The 21,590-nt window shown below is 34.9% G+C and overlaps 1 protein-coding gene across 1 annotated transcript in view; it reads right to left on the bottom strand.

The window, feature by feature from the left end:
• Positions 1 to 21,590, bottom strand: part of epb41l4a (erythrocyte membrane protein band 4.1 like 4A) — a 126,595-nt gene that overhangs the window by 71,625 nt on the left and 33,380 nt on the right. The window contains exon 3 of the mRNA XM_088909942.1: positions 5,112 to 5,216. Coding sequence (XP_088766068.1) covers positions 5,112 to 5,216 — 105 coding nt within the window. The remainder of the gene's footprint in view (positions 1 to 5,111; positions 5,217 to 21,590) is intronic.

Genomic DNA, 21,590 nt, shown 5'->3' with positions numbered 1-21,590 from the left:
TTCCTGGCTTAGAAGACTAATTAGCTCAAAGAAGAGCCAAGCTATTATTCTGTGATTTCAGTGTAGTTTCCCTGCAATATAAATAAAAACAGTGTTTTTGTATTTTACGGCTACATAAAATATTTGTATAGAGTAAAAAGTAATCTTTTACCTCCTTTCACTTAGCCATTGAGAACATCATATTCTTGCAAGGATTTGCAGAGTAATTATGCAGCCAATACAATTTTTCAGTTAAATTCCTATAAACTTGCATGACAATGGCTGGTGCACAAACATGCTAGTTTAGTTTAGACTTCTTTCCGGTTGCTGTTTCAAATGGCATTTGCTCTTAATAACATTCAGGGGCATGTTAATTCTTAGCTGACTAACTGTTTAATCAAGACAGTAGAAAGACAGTAAAAATGAAAACCAAAAGTATTTTTCCCCTGACAACCACAGAAGGAACTGTGCCCTTAAGACACCACACCCATAGTTAATAGCTATAAAAATGCATTAGAAAAGCATAAATTCACAAAATACATTTTTGTAAATTTATAGTTTTTGACACACTGCCTGTGCTTTAAATCCAACTATGAATGTTGGAAAATGAAGTTAATTTTTTTTTAATTTGAAAAATAATTACTGTGCTAAAAGACTATTCATCTTTTCATCTCTCTTAAAACAAATCTTCACGAATGAGCTATTTATGATTTATTTTTAGTAAGTGATGATTCGTCAAATGAGAAAATAAATACTAAGATTCCATATTACATCATATTACACACTATAAAACCATATTTTATTTAAAAATGTTTTAATTAATTTCCATAACTTAAAATTTAAAAAAGCTACATAGGTTATACTTATTGAATCCAATTAGTTAGATTAGCTAAGCAGTTAGCAACAGATATTTTTAAGTGCACAATGTATACCACAGATTGTTTTGTTTTTGTGAATGCAAAAACAAATCTGCTTTTTAGTAAACGAAATTTAGAACACAATAACATAAGAACTTGCAAATTAGAGGAGGATATGTGACTCATGAAGCCCATTTGGTAGTTAATTAATCTAAGGATCTCATCCACCTATTTCTTGTAAAAACAAGGGTTATAGCTTCAACAATGTTCCATAATCCCAACAACCCTTAGAGTAACAGTTAACAGCCTCCTGTTCTGGAATATACTTTCCACATGGGATTTATGGAACAAATTCAAAGTGGTCTGATTTAAATTCAGACCCAAAAACATTCCATAAAATACCTCAATAGTCTGAAGAGGTAGTTTCCTTTTTAAAGTTCTGGGTTGTACAAATAAAAGCCTTTAAAATAAAGCATCCAGGATAGTTCTGTAATTCTTACTGAATACATAGGTGTTAAAGGAACAAAGCTCATTTACAAAAGGACAGCAAAGCCCAGCAGAGTCCATATACAAACTCAAAGAAATAATTCCTCATCGTTGTCCAATCTGGATTCACAACATGTGGGAATGGCAGTTACTGTAGGGAAACTTGTATATACCACTCTCATAAAATCTTATCATATACATAGAAGAACAAATATCTTTAGTTCTTTTCATAATGTGATTTTCCCATCTATATTCATGCACTTTTCTCACTAACATCATATCCTTATTGTTTTATAGCCTCACATACAATTCTGTATGAAAGATTAAAACTTTTGCTTTCAAATGTGAGATTTATCTTGTATGGGTTCTGAAACTATGTTTTTTAAGCGGATTTTGAAAAAAGTGTGAAGGTTTCATACATAAGAGCTTCTGAACAAATTGTATGTGTGAACATCACTGAATAGCTTCCCAAACTCATATTCACATACAGCCTTACAGTATTTTATTGTATTCAATAATAATAATAATAACTTTTATTCATAAAGCATCTTTCCAAATCCCCGGACACTGTAAAAAATGATTCAATGAAAAAAACAGAAGTTAAAAAACCCCAAAAAACCTCAAGGAATGTAGGGCAAATACACAAAGACACTAATAAAATGGTGAGTTTTGAGATAAAAGAGACTATAAACCTAGCTGACTATAAAGGAGTCAAATAATTCTTGACTAGAAATAGAATTTGACTCTCTAACAGTCAGAGAAAAGGCATTCCATAACAAATGAGCAGCGATAGAAAAAGCACGGTCACAAAAAGTCTGAGCTTTAACTGGACAGAGCCTATGGGAGAGAATGTAGACATGGAGGATTTCCGAGAAGTATGGAGCCAGATTACTTGAAGCCTCAAAAGTCAGTAACAAGATTTTGTATTGAATACATGACTTTATAGACAACCAATATAGAGACCTAAGTGTAGGACTGATATGCTGCCCATGTCTGGTGCAATTTAGAAGTCAAGCTGTGGACTTTTGGACATACTGCAAGATACTACAGAGAGTGTTATGGAGCCAATAAAGTAAAGAGTTGTAGAAATCAAGCCTTGATGTTAAAAATGCATGCATCAGGCAATTGGCATTGATTTCATTGATGAAATGCTTAATGCGGACAAAATTTCTAAGATGAAAAAAGGATGTCTTAAGCAAATTTTATAGGTGGGGCTCAAAAGACAGGAGAGGATCGAGTGCAACTCCAAGTAATCCATGAATGGGAAAGCCATCCACCATTACTGTGAAGCTCTAAAACTTTTCCAGATGACACTTGCTGCTCACCAGCAAAATTTCTGTTTTGTCACTATTTAGTTTCTGGGAAATTAATGTCAATCAGTGTGCATAACAATGAAACTGAAGACCATGTTTGAATATAATCTGGCCAAGAAGAAGCATGTCAATAATAAAAAGTAATGGACCCAACATTGAACCCTGCAGTACACTCTGATTGACTGGTGCCAAGGGGGATTTACGAGGACCAAGGGAAACAAAATGTTGCCTGCCTATCAAATAAGAGGAAAACCAGTTAAAGACACTACCACTTACATAATGAATGTTTGCAAGCGAATGAGCAAAACTGAATGATTTAGTGTAACAAAAGCAGCACTTAGATCAAGAAGCATAAGGATACTTATAGCCCCCAAATCAGAAACATTAAGTAAATAATTCACAATCCTGACAAGAGCAGTCTCAGCGCTATGATAAGAGCGAAAACTGGACTGAAAGGGTTCAAACAGATCATTAGCTTTCATGTAAGCCTGTAATTGATGTGCATCCACATGTTCTAAAACCTAAGATAGGAATGGTAATTAAGAGATAGGTCTGTAATTCATCATTATATCAGAATCCAAGCCAAGGTTTCTTCAGCATAGGAGTGATTGATGTAGTCTTTAAAGCAGTAGGCACCACACCCATGGAAAAGGAACTGTTGTTGACAATTAACAGGCAGATGTCTGGCAGGCAAGCTTTCAGTAAATAGGTAGTGATGGGATCTAGGTAACGAGAAGTTATGTTGCAGCTCTTAATATTTTTTGTAATTTTAGCTGAATTAACTAAACTAAATTCAGAAAAATCTGGTACAACGGGAATGTCAATGAAAAAGCTAGGGCTCAAAGAGTTGTCTGAATCCATTACAAGGCTAAGGCTTGATTCGGATAATTGTAGATTTTGTAGGTTTCTCATGGATTGAAAGAATTGCAAAATTGCAATTGCAAAAGACAAAAGTTGTCAGAGGGTTTAATGAGCTTGAGAGAAGAGCACTTCATGATTTCCTAGTCCAGAGCTGACTGTATCCAAGATATATACTGTAAGGATCTGGCAGAAGCTAGAGCAGCTCTTTAGACTTGCAGGAGTTCATTATAAGCCTGAGTGTGAACCACTAGTTTGGATTATTATTTTAGCGGTATAGATACCATACATTTAGTTTCAAAGAGCAAAGTTCAGGTATATACCAAGAAGAAGAGTGCTTAAAGGACACTGAGAGAGTCACCTGTTGAAGATGATCAATCTTGTAAAAGGGGAGAGCTAAGTACAGCATTAGAGAAAACAGAATGATTCACAGATTTCAGATTTCTAAAACAAAACATGCTTAAACATCTCATGCAAGAATGAGGGATACAGACATCAAATAACAGATATATGATCAGAAATTTGCAGAGCAAATTTACAGTCCAAGGAGTCAACATGAATAATTGATTAATCATTATCTCTGATCCCTCCCTATAAGAAAAGAAGATAGTTAAATTAATCAGGAATTCAAAGGGGACATCTCAAGATCAACAAAGATTTATTACAAGGTCTCAGGAGAGAAATTAAGTTTAGAAACAGGACAACATTAATACTGACTTCTGTACACAGAGTGGTTTGGGGATCTGGATTAAAACTCCAAAGACATATCATTGAAGCTGACTTGCTGGGTTTCTTTAAGAAATGCCTTGGTGGAATTCTTGTTTAAATTGCAAATAACCAAATTAGCTAGATTTACCAAATAAGATACAAGCTGGGGGAATCTTTCTTATTTTATTGTATCTACCTTTTCAAGAATCTAATGGAAAGTAAAAATGATTATACTGTATAAATGACAAGTAGAGTCAGACCTCTTCATTCACTGAATTTACAAAATGTGATTCACGCTGAAATTATTCTTTATCTCTTTCAAGTATCACTTTCTCAAATAATATGTCAGGATGTGCTAGGTGTAAAAATTGAATACTTATTTCATAATTTTATTTCAAATGTAATTTCATTTTAGCCTTTTTGCTTTAAGCAGACTTGAAAAGTATAACTATAATGACAAAATACAAAAATGTATTTCTCTACAAAGCTTTTTCAATCATGGAATGATTCAATAGTTAATAAGGATACTGGGGATCATATTCTGTAGTTATACTGAAACAGAGTCAGGTGCTTCTACAATTCTGCACCCTGTCTGACCTCTAAATTTGCTTTCAGGCAAAGGTAATAACTCTTCTCTCAACACTGAAGTATCTAACCTTGAAAAGCGTATCTAAACATTGTACAATCTTGCTCAGTGAGCTCCTAATCAACCTTGCTGAAATCACTCAGATTCATTTTGCTGTTTAACTGGAGCCAAAGCAACTCTCTTAAGTGTTATGTAAATGCAGGTCTATGAAGTAAACCCAGAGGAATTTACAACTTTAAAATGGATAAATTTAAATATGAATGTGACAGCAATTGTACATCCATTCGGACTATGACCACCTCCCACCCTTTTGAATCCACTTACCGTCTGATGACTCCTGTCACAGTATCGGAGTCCAAAGTAATCTGTCTCTGCCAGGTTTACATGACTGAATACGTAGTCCAGGACAACCGACCCCTTGGTTGACTTCTGTGGGAAAGAATTTAAAGGCTTTCTTTAGAAACATACCACTGCTTTGTGTGTTGTGTGTGGTACCAACCAAAAGTGTCCTCAGCTCAGTTTAAAAAGAAGTGTTGTTTTATTAGGCTGGCGGCTCGCTGAAGAAAACCTGTTTCTGGCAGTAATATTCACTTTTTGTTTAACTGTAAACACTGTAAACACCTCTCACTGTAATCATTTATTCAAAATCTTTGTATAAATACTTTAGCATTTTTTTGTAGTTTATCATGAAACAGCACTATGGTCTTGAAAGGGAAAGCTGAAGAAATCAAAAAATAAAATATCGCTACTTTTCTGCGCCTACAAGAGCCTGCTGCTTTGCACAGAATTGCTTTATTGAAGACTACATAAAAAATAATTTCCTTCACTTAAAACTGGCTGCACTCTATCACTGTTATATATGGGTGACAACAGTATGTTCCACATTAACGCCTGAATTACTATTGTGTAGAGCTCTGCTTTAGGAATGTGAACTGCTGCCCCAAAAATTTTGATAAAGCAATTCTCAGAAAATAAAGGCTCTGGCATTTAGACTGAGTTAAGTTTTAAAACCAAATTAAAAATTCAAAAGCCTCTTGTTGTCTTTTACAAAGATAAATGCATCAACTTCATGCATTTAGACCATAAGAAAGGTTAGAAACAATGTAAATTGTTTGGTTTGAGCATTTGAAATTAAATAAAAACAGTTAAAAACAATTTCCTTAAATATAGCCGCATACATTAGTACATTAAAAATTGCATCACACTATTCTGGATTTTATCCAAGTATATACAGTATAGCAAGATTAAATCAACAGCTGTATTGATTATCTCATTTTTTATATAGTATAATGAGTGTTGCGAGGTTGAAGGGAGCCAAAACATTGCCTAAGAACAATGAGTAATTGGATATTAGATTAAATACTTCAAAACCTGCAAAAGGTCAGCTGAGATACAGTTTAAGACTCTTCACAAAGATTGTGTTAATGTAGGGGATTCAAGTACATACTGTATGTATATAAGGCAGGATATAAGGCAGCCACTTTGTAGTAAACGGTATTCAGCCTAGATTCCCACCTGTCTATGATTATGATACCCATAAACTGTTTATTGCAATCCACTATTATAACAACTGACTGCTGCAAACCACGACCCCAGTGTTTTGCAAAAGAACACAGCTTGTTACATCACATTACACAAGAGATTTTCTTGTCTAATTCCAATGAGCACTTGTGCTGATTTTGTCCTCAAAATCTAGTAATGTTTCCTTAGTGTGACCAAATACAAAAACAAAATAAATTGTCACCTACATAATCAAAACTTCTACAGTTATAATATAATGTAGACTTCCTCACACATTTGCTAAGATTTATTGAATTCATTGAGCTAATTTGCAACAGGATAAGCCTCTTTGTTCTGCATATCATACTTCAAGAAGTATTGTGACAACTTACGAACACACTATAATTTTCTCTTCAAGAATTTATGGTAATACTCACACAAAGGCAAAAAACTAACACAACAAGTTTAGCTAATGAAAGGACTTGTGAGCAAGTAAAGTAAAAAAATAAAAAATAAAAAACAAGGATATAATATTATTAGACTAGGTAATAATGAACTGTGCTTTTTGAAGGAGCCCTTTTTGACATGAAGGACAGACTGCATGCTACAGTTAACTACAGGGATCTAAAGTAAATATATATGAGCAAATAGAGACTTAAACAGCAAAGAAAAGTCAAATTGCAAGTAAATGTGAATGAAAACCCACACAATATAAGTCAATTCACTGAGTCTCAAAGCTGCCAGCACTCACTCTTCACTGAGTCTCTTATCTTTCCTAGTACAATCATTTTATCATATTCTAACCTTTCATGTTTGGTTCTCAGTGCAAAAAATGAATTCAGGTAGAAGTACAAAAAGTTCAAACAGTGTCTATGTTTAATTATTTTTAACCAGGCTTTTACACAGATCATTAATTATCTTATCAGCATCACATTTGTTTACAGCTGCTTTAGGTCAAAGGACAACTGCAATATATTTATCTGATAGGTTTAAAATTGATGCTTAATTGTTAGTTGAGGTATCTTATCTGCTGTGTGTTTAGGCCAGCTTTCACTGTGTAACCTTTGTAGGTGTGTATGCTCCTATGCTCTAGGCTGGTTTTCCATTAGCTCATTAGCCCTTTAAGTGAGGATAGATCTAATAATGATGTCAAACACATTTCCCCAAGTGATGTAATTCTTGACAACACAGACACTCAGTGAATCTCCCAGTTCTTTCATAGTACATTCATGCTTAAGGTCGTGAACCAAGATGAAACATAACACTGAAATATAGTATCATCATATGCTTTTAAAGGGAAAGATCTCAGGTAGATAATCTGATAAACAAAACTACCAGTTATTTAAGCTTTTAATAATTTTACATTATTTTCTAAAAATATTTTTTTACATTTAAGAAAAAATAGAAGATGGCTAAATGGGGTGAAGGGAGGTACTTAGATTGGGCATCACTTCAGTCATATTCAATACACATACCAAAATAAGTGAGAAGGGAGTTGCTGAAAACTGGAAGAGCTGCAACCTGTTTTTTATGTCTATTATACTAGGTATTCATTTACTGCCATAGGTTGCTTGTGAAGTAATGATGATAATTGCATGAAACAACAAAATTAGTAGATCTGTTGGTTATCGGTCTTAAATCTTTTGAGTCATTCCTATGTGCTGCAATAACCAGAGGTGATGTGACTTGTTCTTTCAACACCCTGCAAGGGTTACATGAAAAGGCAAAATATCAAATGTACAAAACTTGGTTAGTCTCCAGGGAGTGATTGGATTTCCTTTAAAACTAAGAAAGAATACGGTCCTAAAGAGCATACTGCTCTAGGGAAGATTTCAAAAGCAGTGCACTGCTGTTTTAGCTGCAACATCTTTGATACAATAGAACTGTGTGGACTATTATTGTGTGAATCACAGACCCATGTCCCCCTACAGAACAGGAACTAAAATATTGACATATTTACCATTGCAAAACACATTGCCCATTAGAGAAGAGAGAATCATAAATTACAGAAAGGTAAGGAAGTCTGTAGCGGCACAAACAATTTCTCTGCATTCTAAATAAAGACTGTGACATTAACCATGGGAGAACTAATCATTGCTCCAGCAATGAATGTCATATGTTATATTCAGAGTTATACTGTTGCACAGAAAAGTAACAAATCTACACCTATCTTACCACACTTAACAACTTTATGAGTGTGTTAGGATCATTGAATTTAAATGTACAAGTAGGACATCAACCTTAATGTCTCAGGAAATCTTAATCTAATATAGTGAATCAGCATATATAAACTGCTTGGGAAAAGAAAATAGTAATCTTATGCCTTTTGACTGACAACCGATATCACATATGCTTTTCATGATGTCACAAGATACAATCAACAAATACAATAACAAACACATCACCAGCTGTCTTTGAGCACTAGCTTTTTGTCATTGTTATATTAACTACGAGTCAACATTTGTCTGCGTGAATGTTTCTCTAACTACACTGATCAATCTTTTGCACTTACAAAGTTTTCAAATCATTCAAATGTCTTTTTTACCTCTCATTACCAATGCCTACTTAGCATTTCTATCAGCTTGAACATATACAGAACAATATCAAAAATAATTAGGTAGCAATTGCTGTTAACACAGTTAATTCTATATACTGTATATTTGTGCATTTACTCTTACATTCACTTTAAATGTGTAAACGGGTTAACTGAAATATATTAATGATATGGTGTGTTTCCTCCCACTGTCCAAAGACATGCCGATAGGTGAATTGGCTTCTGACAAAAATGGCCCTGTGTGAGCATGTGTAATGTATATCTGTGTGTGCCCGCACAACCCTGAATTGGATGAAGCAATTAGAAAATGAATTGATGGATTAACTAAATAATTCTTTGATTGTTTACATTTTAAAGTAAAATTGAAAAACACAAATGAGCAAAGAGTGTGCATTCGGCTCATTTTATTGATTTCATAGAGCATTTATTATCAACATTTGGTCACAGAAGAACGTATTCAGAAAGAACACAAAATAAAAATTGATTATTTTGTCAATGAGAGATCTACGTAAGTCTGGACTTGTTAATAAGTTGATACTTAGGACCTCAGATATGATTTTAAACTCCGTTTTGGTAATCTGTGTATTTCTGGAGATGCAATGATAAACCGATAAAAGAATGTCCGCCAAGGATCACTTACCTACCCCTAGATGTACTCATAAAGCACTCATTCTATTTATACAGTAGGACACCACCTCCAATCAATCCTGTCTAAAGTACTGTTCTTTTTCTTTCTGGAGTATGAGTGTCATTTCCACAGACTGTTTCTGACAATGTAGGAATGCTCAATGGGTTTATATTACAGGCTGATACATGACAGGCAGTTCTCCCAAACCACAAAACATGTTGCCTATGCATGTAATTTATGGTGATTTATTTCTAAAACACAAGAATATATATTTTTTTGCTATGAAAACAGTTTGTTAATATGCTATGTAAAACATTATGAAAAAAATGTATAAAAAGATGTATAAAATCCTAAGAAATTTAGTCACAAAGGTCCTATGTCACATTTCAAAATCCTCAGTGACATATATAGTAGGTCTTCTCTGAATTTGTACGTATTACTTTACCTTCTTAATTTTCATCAGTCTTGACATTCAAAGGTTAAATCACCCCTGATGTCACCAGACCCCTAAGGAGGTAAAAGAGGATGCTCCTATTATACCAGAGGACACACATATTCCTATATATCTGCAGCAAGGGAGGCACTACTACTACCTTTTGTTCTCTAAAGTAATCTGAATACTGAAACTACTAATTTCATCATAAAATGTCAGACAGGAATTTTTGAAACCCTCTGATAATTAAACATTATTTAATTAAAAATTAAAATTAAAGAACAAGTGATAACTAGGATGGCGCAGTGGTTAGCATTTATGTCTTGCAGCGTTGGGGCCCTAGTTTAATTCCAGACCTGCGGTGCTATCTGCAAGGAGTTTGTCGTTTCTCCCCCTGTTGGTGTGGGTTTCCTTTGGGTGTTCTGGCATCCTTCCAAAGTCAAAAGACACAGTGGTAAGTTAATTGGCTTCTCGGAAAATAGGTCCTGATGTGAATGTGTAAGTCTTTGTGTCTGTGTGTACCCTGTGATGGACTGGTGTCCAATCTAGGGTGTATTCTGCCTTGCTCCCGTTGCTTGCTGGGATAGGCTCCTGCTCCCCCTTGAACCTGTATTTAATAATATGGTTAAAAATGGATGGATAGCGATAACTAGCTTTGAGTTGCATTGTTCTTTGCCTATCCCTTTCCTGTGTCTCCCAGTGCAAAGTGCAGGTCTTTCTCCCCTGCAGAGGTCTGAGGGCAACACAGGATATTTTACTGTAGTATAAGAAAACCACAATATAAATCCTCATTGATATTTGTTGTTGCAGTGAGGGGAAGGTACAGATTATAGCAGCATTTCACCTTTATTCCAAAAGTACGGTTTCACCATGTGAAATAAATTACAGTCACTCAGACTCCCTGCATATTACTTGAGATATGTATTCCAAGTCAGTTTCATTCATTGTTTTCACTGCAGATGGGTTAGCATTGCCAGCAGTTAACTGCTACTGACATGTGATTCTGAGGGAGACTCTACAAAGCCAATTATTCTACTGTTTTGTCCAGAGCAACCTCATAACATTGGATCAATGCCAGCTCTTGGCCAGAAAGCCATAGAAACGTACCCATACAACTTGTTCATCATTTAGGGGAGTGGGCTGCTTCTATAATGCAGCTACTGTCACAGAGGATGATCTGCATTACCAAAAACTGGATGAATATATGGCATGGCCTGGATACCGTCATGACTGCCTGGTTTAAGAGCATACCACACACATACCTAGCTAGAATTGTAAATACAAGATGCTTGTAGGGTAGAAATAAATAATTGTGACACAGTGGTAAATCAGTAAATGCCTTGACTTGAATCATATTAGCTGAAGGCTCATTTTCTAAAGAGAGGTGTCATTTGCTATTCATTTTCCTGAAGGTTTAATGAGGCATGTAGTATTTTGATAACTTGTCAGTTTGAAAAGGCAGGCACAACAATACTTCTCTTTCAAATACAACAAATCATGGTTTTTGTCTTACTTGAAGCAGTAGGCACCTGAAGGAATCACTTTATATACACCAAACTGTTGAAATGCTGGAGGAGAATCACAACTGGTTAGCTCATACGTTTTTTCCCTGTTTGATATATTACCTTGATTAAATAGTATGATAAATGCTCCCTTCATTAGTCAACTGCAAACAGATGTGTTACTGTTAATGTGTCTCTTAATCCAGCCTTGCTCTCTAAAATATGGTTTCTTAATGAATTCCAAACATTTTTGTAAAAACCTGTGCAACATGGGAGGTGTTACCACAAACATAGAGAAACTTGGCTCCAATTTCTGGCAGGAGCTGCAGCACTATAGCATAATAAAAACAGAACTTAAGATGTGTTATTTTGCTTTCTCCAAAGCACATTTTAAACAGCAAAAGTTTATAGCTCAGACATTGTAAAACATACAAAATGAAGTGCACATTAATTGAAATCTATTATTTTCCCTTTTACTTGTCATCTGCCTTTTAACTGGTTATGTTAAATTAATGAACAGCAGAATTTTAAAATATACTAAAAATAAAATTTACTCAATCTCTTATTTAAAATAATAATAACATTTTATGTAGCATATTTAAACGTAGCATCTCAAAGCACTTTATAGTGGGTGTATAAACAGTTATAAGGATAGCAAATTACAAAATAAGCATATAAGAAACAGAAGTGGTTAGAAAATGGAACAGACACAAACACTAATTAAATAAGAGCATTTGTGAAAAGAAAGGTTTTGAGTCTAGATTTAAATGAATTCAGGGTTGGTGACTCTCATATCTGTATGGATAGAATTCCTGAGCTTTCGGATTTAGCAAGAAAGTCCCTGTCTCCCATATAATTCAAACGAACTAGGGGGACATATAGAAGATCAGAGTCAGACAAAGAAAGTATGCGAGGTGGGGAGCATACAGATAATAAATCAGACAGGTACTGAGGTGTCAAGCCAAGTAGAGCCTTATAGGTGAGGATTGTGAAGTTGACTCAAAAACTGATAGGATGCCTTTGCAAGGACTTTGATTGCTTGCACACAGCCAGTGAGGATTCTGGCCTCCCACTCCTGAGTCTCATATTCTTCTTACCTCCCTGACCCCTCATCCCCCACACACCAAAGGTTCTACAGCCAAAACATTATTTTGTCTTTCATTCTACTGTGTTCCTTTGCAGCTGACAAAGGTCCTCACTCAAACATCCATCCATCCATTCTCTAACCACTTTATCCAATACAGGGTTGCACTGGAGCCAGAGCCAATCTCAGCAAGCAATGGGCACAGGACAGAATATACTCTGGGTGGGACACCATTCCAATTGCAGGACACACAGACACAAACAAGCACACACTCACACCAGGGTCAATTCTCCTATAAACCAAGTAAATACCACTGTGTCTTTGAACTGTGGGAGGATACTGGAGTACCCTGCAGAAACTCATATGAACACAGGGGAACATACAAACTCCATGCAGCTCACTTGAACACTGTTTTAACATCTTTTTTCTTTAAGAAATGGGAAGTTGGAGCATAGACAATATTTGGCGGCTATCTTTTTAAGTAGCCTAAAGGTGAAAGACAAGTCTACATTGTATAATACTTCAAATACATGGATCCCCTCTTCTCTTCCACTACCTAGAGAGGACAGGAGGACAAGTTCACATCCATTGAAAACACAATCAGCCCTTGCTATACTGCCGCAACAAGAACAGCTCTCAGCTTCTTTCGGGAGACTTGACTGCAAAGAACCACAAGTACTTTCACTCACAAGATGCTCTGTTCACCTCTCAGAAATCCATAAAAGAGCAACTGCAAAATCAGCTAGTCTATATAAGAAAAAATAAAAATTACACATTCCCTCAAAGCACAACTATAATAGTGGTTGTGTCCTCTCATTTTTCTCACTGGGATATAAAAGAAAAAAAAATCAGTAGTTTAAAATTATGAAATTACCAATAGCATAGTTTTTTTTTATCAAGGAGTCACAATGTGTAGACTATGTGTAAATGCAGAAAAAAAACAAGTCATCATTGCACGTTTTCTTTTCAACAGCCAGAAACTCTGGCCTGCTATGCATAAATAATGGATTACAGTTTGACATCAGATATTTAAAAATGCAGATACTGTATGTTTGTTTCAGACGCAGACCTGTGTATTCTAACCACTCTTGTAGGCCTACGGAAATATTTCCCTGTCATAATTTAATTGCAAATTTATTAAATTATCAAAAAAGGTAACACCTGCCAAAATACAAAAAAAATACAACACTGAATTGCTGTTCACCATTTGTTTTAAAGCAACTTCCTGTCAACCATTTCAGTTAAATTACACATGGTCTTTTGTGAGTAATAATACATACAGTATTTCATACAGTTTAGGTATGAATTGAAATGAGGGACAAATCCTTTGGTTTATGGTACATTCCAGGGTGTGGTGAATACAATTCTGTAGAGGTCAAATGCGTCTGGCCTTAATCTCTTTTCTTTAAAACTCCTCAGGCATGTGGGCATCTCATCGTATGCCACACCTGTGCACTAGTCACTCTTTGAGTCAATAATAAAAAAGCACCCTTCCCTCAGGGATGGCATAAATTAGAGGGATAATTTCAAAATTATGGCTCAGTTAGATCAGGAAAAGACAGCACACCAAAAGGATTTAAGCTGCAGCCAGAATTATGCAGTCAAACACTGAAATGCAGCCAGTTACACAGAAACACCCAGGCAGATTTTCTTTCATATCTACCTTTTTGTAAAATACAGTAAACATCCATGAATAATGTCATTTGTACTTTACTGATAAGAAAATAAGCATATTTTGCAGTGACAGTTGACCAACCATTGTTTTATAAGAAGGTATAGTACAAAGCATGATCTTTATTTTTCACTTTTGGTATCCATTATTTAGTACAACTTTATGTAATTTTTGCAGCTTTATAAAAGAAACTAGATAACTGATTTGGCTCCCACGACAGAATTTTCCAGTGCTATGTGGATTTTCCTATCCATCAAAGATTTCAAATGAGTCATGAAGTTGGAACAGTGCAGTATCATGATTCTCTAAAAAATTCAATCATATGAGCTTTAAGGAAATACAAACAAGTAGTGGGAGTCTGGTTTCAAATAGGCAAGAACAACCTAATTCATAGCTAATGTCATAGTATCAGAATCATTAATGACAGACTGTTAAGCTATCTGCTCCAACTTCAATCAAGAACAAAGGAATCTTATAATACGAATAATTATGCAGAGCTGTGTGGCAGGTTCTCTTTTCCCAGGAGCTGCTCAGTGGCAGTTATACATATAGCTGCAGGAACACAATCCTTCTGAATCGAAATGACTTTAAAAAGCACTTCCACTCCTGCCAGCTGACAAGAATAAAGACTTGAGTGTGACCATCAGATCAGTGCCCATTACACATTTGTTGTGTAATTGTCAGAGTCTATTTAATGAATGCACCGTAGTGTATTGCCAGGTTGCTGTTACTTAGTTTTTTTTATAACAGTAAAATGTTTTTCCAAAATTTTATTTTTAGAATCTGTTCTACATTCATTAGCAAATATGAGACGGAAAGATAGAGACATAATGACATAAAATGTAACTGCAATTGTAGATACAATTAATTTTATCATCTACTGAAATTAAGCAATGAGGTATACAGAATAAGAACAAAGATAAATCATAAATGGCCACTAAGTTTTTAGGTAATGAGCTATGTGATTTAATTCTTGCGGCACATTACCTAATTCTTTTCTATTTGTAATTTTTAACACAACTGATGCACTATTAACATAACAATCATAATTCAGAAAAATATAAGCCTGTATTTTAATAATGTAATATTATATATAATGAAACAGACAAAAGAAATGTGTTACATACTGAGAGCGCAAGTGACCAAGTGACTACACAAAAACCTAACCACTTCAGATATAAAGATCTGGGATTTAGAACCACTAGAAATTCTATTAATTGTCCAACTTGTATTTAGTTTTTATGGAATACTGTGAAGAAGATACATTTAGCTTTAGATTTCCTACTATTGTTTCTGTCTTCACAGCTCTTTGAAGGAGCTCATATAAGAGTGGATATAAGTGATGAAATAAAGAACACCTGAAAGGACAGTGTCATATCTCAAATGTATAAAAATAGAAGAAGGCTTCAAAGTTTCATTTCAGATACTTATTAATAATCCTGAAAGATTTGGGCTCATGAGACTTGCCTAAAAGGTTGCAGACCTGCACTCCGCTTGCTTCACCCTCGTGTGAAAAGACAGTTCTAGAGACTGTTTGTTGCATAGGGAATTCTAGATCAATGAAAGTTGTTTGGAATTCCTTTATAAACCTTGGATGTAAACCAAGGACTAGGTCCTTTGTATCTATTGAGTCAAAGAATCAACCACAAACAAAACAGTGTTTCATTTTCAAGGCAAAGAACTGATTTACTTCAGGCAGTTGCTGGTTTGTGTAGTACCTTTATACAGAGTATTCTCAAATGTTGTGCCCAAAAGATTAGAAGATCTATATTAGATGTAATTTCCATCCTTTCTGTTCCACCATCAATTTATTAAGCTCATGTTCTTGATGGAACTAGTGCTACTTACATCCTAATGATATTACAGGTACACTTTCTAAGCCTTCTGTGAATCCTAAGATGTAAAAACGATGCATGAAAAGTTAGTGAAACTTTCTATCATGTACCTGTCCACAGTTCAAGTCAAGAAACGTATTTCTTTTAAAGTAAGAAACAAATGAAAAGTGAAAAAAGTAATTAAAAAAAATTAAATCTTTGGCACTTGTAATGAACTACCCCCTTCAATTGTCTATGTATTTTTCTAGAAGGCTTATTGCCAACTCTGTAGACACATACTGTGCTGTGTGATTTGCTTATACCAGCCTAAAACAGCCACTTTTTATCACAGCTCAGAATTCCCACAACAACCAAGGTTTCCGTAAAGGTTGGTAAACATCTGGTGAGACTGCAAAAGAACAGGTGTGTGTATGTTTGTTTTATGTTACTTCAAAAAGGCACAGATTTCTTCAATAATTTAAATAACTGAAACATTTCTAAACTCGGCATCAGAAAATCATCAAATCAGAGGAAAATTGATACACACCTTACAAATTCTGCAAACATACACCACCACATTTACTTTCTCTACTGTTGCCTGAATAGTGTACATCTCTTCATCTAGAAATAGGTATGATATATAAAATAGCTATATGTCCATTGAAGCTCCCACATGAACCACTGTAAAAAAAAATGTTGCCACATCAGTTTCCTTATTTTATCCTTATCAGTTTTTCTCTGTTAATTGACAACATCTATCTTTCTGAAAGAGATAATGCAGCTCAGAAAGGATATAAACATGACATGTAAGTGGAGAGATTTCAGTTGTAACTGTATCTAATGTATACTCTCTTCTTATACCTCCTGTACTGTTTTCTCATATTTTAAATGGTCTTAGTGGTGTGCATGGAGTCCCAAAGAGTGTCAATATTTTTTACATCACTGCTAAAATATGTCAAAGACATCTAATTAAAGAAATAAGAACACAAAGGTAGGATGTAAGCCAAATGGAATGTACAGTAGCACTAGTACAAAATAGCTCTTAATCCAACAATCAAGTCAGTCTCTAAAGGGCCACAGTACACTTCACCATTTTTATTAAAGGACATATCACATATCACCTTAGCTATATCATGCTGAATGATAATACAAATATAACATACTTTTTCAAAAGACCAAATTCACTACATCTGAACCCTTATCTTTGAGATGAATAATAAATTATGTTACAGCAAAATTCGACAAAGATCACAGGGGAAACCAGTAAACTTTTAAAAAAGGCACAGAATGGACAGGGTGACACAAAAGTGTAACAATATAAATATTATAAAGTTCTTTAACATAGTAGTTTTTCTTCCCTTGTCAACATAAAAATGAAAATGAAAGAACTTCCTTATCAGATGACTCAAAACTATAAAGCTCACAGTTTGTAAAATGACTCTTGGTGAAATCCCTGTACAAACTGAAGCAATTTGGGTATAATACATTGTCATTTTTTCTTAGGCATATGCTATCCCAGCACACATTTTTAAATGACAAGGCACATTCCACGTTCACATTGTTGACAGATACTGTAAAGTATCATAAGGCAACTTCTACCTTTGTTGGAAATCTGTCATGCTTCTCCAGAACTAGATAACATCCTAGTTCAATTATTGAACTACTCCACAGAAAGTCCCATATTCTTACTGTGCTGTTGTCTTCAAACACTTGTATATTTTCAAATACTGCTGTTTCACCTTGCCAAACCTCAAGGTGTTTTCGTTGATTTGGCTCAAATACACAGCATGTGCCAAAGAAAGCAGAAAACCACTGGCAACAGTGGGAGGGTGATTCCAGGTAGGATTATTTATTTCATTTTGAGCTTTCCAAGAGTGTTATTTATGCTTAGGGGTTAGTTTTAGTGCAGATCTTTGCCCACAAATCAAGGTCTTGCACCTGATGAGCATAAACTGCATTTAACACCACAAATTACAATTAACACATCCATTCACTCTGTTCATTTCTAGATTACTTCTTTTTGCACCGCTGGAATTTATTTTCATATTTACATGTCTTTTACCTGCTGTGTAGTTGTTGTAAATGAAGTGAGGATCAGTGTTTGTTAACAATATGTGTTTAATTTCTTCCTTTATGTTTGATATATAGTTCTTCATAACACAATAAATATATAAACAATAATTTGTATAGGTGAATGGTGAATTTCAGGGCTCAATATTTCCACAGTAAACTGCAATAAATAAAAACATTCACTGATTCAGTGCCAATTGCGAACATTATTGTATCCCTAATCATTGGGTGCCAAATAAGCACTTACAGAAGGTTCTCCTGGAAGCCTTGCCAAAGTAACCAGGTAAGGTTAAGCCTCTTCCAACAGAAATGTAGACAAGCAAATGTTTGATTTTCTTTTAAAAGGTTTTTTCTCTTCTCTTGTTACTAACAATACTTTAGACTAGAGCACAATCTTGAATTTCACTGGATACATTGGCTGAAAATGTACTTGAGCATTTTCTGAGTGGTTGGATTTTGGGAAATTTGTGAGAGATATGCCTTTAAAAGTATTTAGTTTTTTTTAGTGGAACAGAAACAGAATCTGGGTCCTTTACAGTGCAATTTCTCCCTCAGCGAAAGGAAGCATCCCTCTTACACACCTGGATGATTTTAATGGCAAAACTAATCTTCAGAAATAGATATAAATCTTCCAGGCACACTCCCTCTAAAGCTTTGTTAAATATGATTGCCTGCTGCAACATGCACTCAAACTGCAATCTTAAGTTGTCTTCAAAACTTTACCCCTGGTACTAGAGAGAAGGCTTTTCCTGTAAGTCATCAAGGCTGGTTATTGTGCAGGAGATGAGAATTTTCTTTTAAAGCACTCCAGGCTTGTCTTGGATCAAGACTATTGATTGAATTAAAACTGCAGGCACAGTGCACTCACAGGAGTTACCACTTTCTGTTTGGATCAGATCTTCTTTATTTTATAACTCATGGGCTGACATCTTCAAGCAGACAATTAGTAAATTCTTCATCAGATAGAAGCTAACTGTAGCAGATTCACTCCTTTTGTCACCCTGAGGACAGGCTAAAGAAAAAAAGACAATGAATTTGAAAAAGGTACAGGTGCACTGGTACAGGTAACCTAAGTCATCACACGATGGGATTTTAAAAATTCTTTATTTCTTTCAATATCATAAAAGACTATTGTAACAACATTGATAAAACTTACATAAAGGTAGCATGAAAATTATATTTTTATAATAACCTATGATAGTTTGATGGTCATTTCAGTTGGTTCATACTACACATGTGTCATATAAACCTCTCATTTATATTTCAAGACATTCTTTGTAATTTAATAAAATCACAGGTAAATTCAGTTTATGATATTCAAATATTTTGCTATCTGATTACTTCAAGAGTCACCTTACCACCCTGTTTAATGTACAAGGATGAAACCTGTTTCACAAAGAAAATCCTTCTGAAAATTATTATTTTTTAAGTTTTTCTGGGGGAAGACAAAAAGAGCCAAGACTTGCCAAACACACACTGCCCCATCTGTACACTACTGTAGAAGATGAATGAATGCATCTCATTCAAGTAGAAAAGTAAAAGAGTTCAAACAATAAAACTCAAAACTATAAAGCTCACAGTTTGTAAAATGAAGAAAATAAAAATAATTTTTGATTGGCAGTATAAAAATTCCTGAATATAGGAATATTAATAAAAATATATTTATATTTAATGTAATGTAATATTTCTTTTTGTAGCTCACTAGCTACTAAAATGTATTTGGTTTATCTATATACATTTTATATTGATTCTTATTGTAATCATCAAATGAAACTGTAAACGTACTGTATATTGGCAACAAATTCAGAATAGCAAATCAGAAATCATTAAATAAATAATTTTTTTAGTGGGTCATTTCAATGAGAAGACATCCAGACATCTCTCAATCCATTTTCTAACTGCTTCTTCTAAGTCAGGGTCGCTGAGGAGCGGAAGCCTATTTCAGCACACAACAGGCACAAGGCAGGGTAAAACCTAGACAGGACACCCGCCCATTGCAGGGCAGACACAGAAACACAGTCAAACCTAGGGCCAATTTTCCCAGAAGCCAATTAACCTGTCACTATTGTGTTTTTGAATTGTGGCAAGAAACCAGAGTACCCAGAGGAAAACCATGCAAACATACAAACTCCACACAGATAGCACCCCAGGTCCAGAATTGGACTCAGGGTTCCAGCGCTGCAAGGCAGCAGTGCTTACTTCTGTGGTAAATTAATCATGTTGATTAATATTCGGACTTATTTGTATAAGCATCTACAGGGGATGTAAAGTGAATGTCAAAGACAAGCAGTGTCTGTGGCAATCATCAGAAGAAATACAAAGTGTACATTTCTGATGCATGTTTTGCACCAGGTTGCTGTCTTGTGGGATTCTATTCCTCTAGTTTCATCAGGCCTGAATATGTTGGTTTACCAGTCTCCAAGCCCTATATACCAGTGTCATCCCAGCTCTTCCCAATGATGCACAGTGGGGCTCAGTTCTGGTAAGTAGAACATCCATCACAAACAAAGTGTGGACATGTGTGCTGGGTGGACATGTGTGCTGGGTTGTTATCATGTCTGGACATGTTTGCAACAAGGGAAGCAAGTGAGGTTCTAGGACTGTCATGCAGTCATTTCACTATCAATCACTACAAGGGGAGCTCTGTCTAGACCAGGCATTTCTGTCCAAATCAACACATCTGGACCTTCCTATCAATCTTGAATACCACTAATGGATTGCATTTGGCTGTAACATCTTGTCAGGTTAAACATTGCTGGAGTTAAACATCCCAGAGGGCAAGTGACAGAGCATGGACTTTGAAGTCCAGCCTTCAACACACTGATATTATGAAGGAGATATTCTCCTAAAAAAGGAGGCACGTTGTTTTCTTACTGTGTTTCTGTTCCTGATTTTCACCAAGTTGAAATTCAACATGTTTAACCACCCCATCACCTGTGCCCAATTAACCTACAGACTAATGTGGTAATTTAGTCCTTATGCAATGAAGTGTAACATAGTCTGCCATGAATGATCAATTACTAAAACAATTATAATTTTAATTAATAACAAAATGTCAGTTAATTTATTTTTCTGAAAACATATATATATATGGTAATAGAGTGATAAGTTTATTTTTTTATGCTCATTATGCTACATGTTTGTACTACTGTACCTACAGTACATGAAATGATATGTTTCAGGTGTTTGCCTAGTCTGGCAATTTCTCTTTGAATTTCCTTTGGAGTGTCAAGACTGGGGTAAATCAGGAAGAGCAATGACCTAATGCAGATCCCTGTCGATCCACAAATCCCATTTCACATTTTTTAGCATTCACCTCTTACCTGCACTCTTTTTCTAATTTATATAACCAGTTATAAACTGAAAAACATATACAACCTTAAGATTTGTTGTTTGCAATTTAAGAATTAAAATATATAAAGATCTTTATGAAAAGCCTTCTTAAAATCTTAATGGATCATCATAAAATATTGTCTGTATCCATTACTGCTGTTACTTTAGTTATGCGTGACCTGCCTTTTCTAAATTCATACTGAATGGCCCCTA

The sequence above is a fragment of the Atractosteus spatula genome, chromosome 3, assembly GCF_055471065.1.
Source record: "Atractosteus spatula isolate fAtrSpa1 chromosome 3, fAtrSpa1.hap1, whole genome shotgun sequence".
In the NCBI taxonomy this organism is placed as follows: Eukaryota; Metazoa; Chordata; class Actinopteri; order Semionotiformes; family Lepisosteidae; genus Atractosteus; species Atractosteus spatula.
The sequence above is the reverse complement of the archived record's forward strand: the minus strand, read 5'-3'. Positions and strand labels throughout refer to the sequence as shown.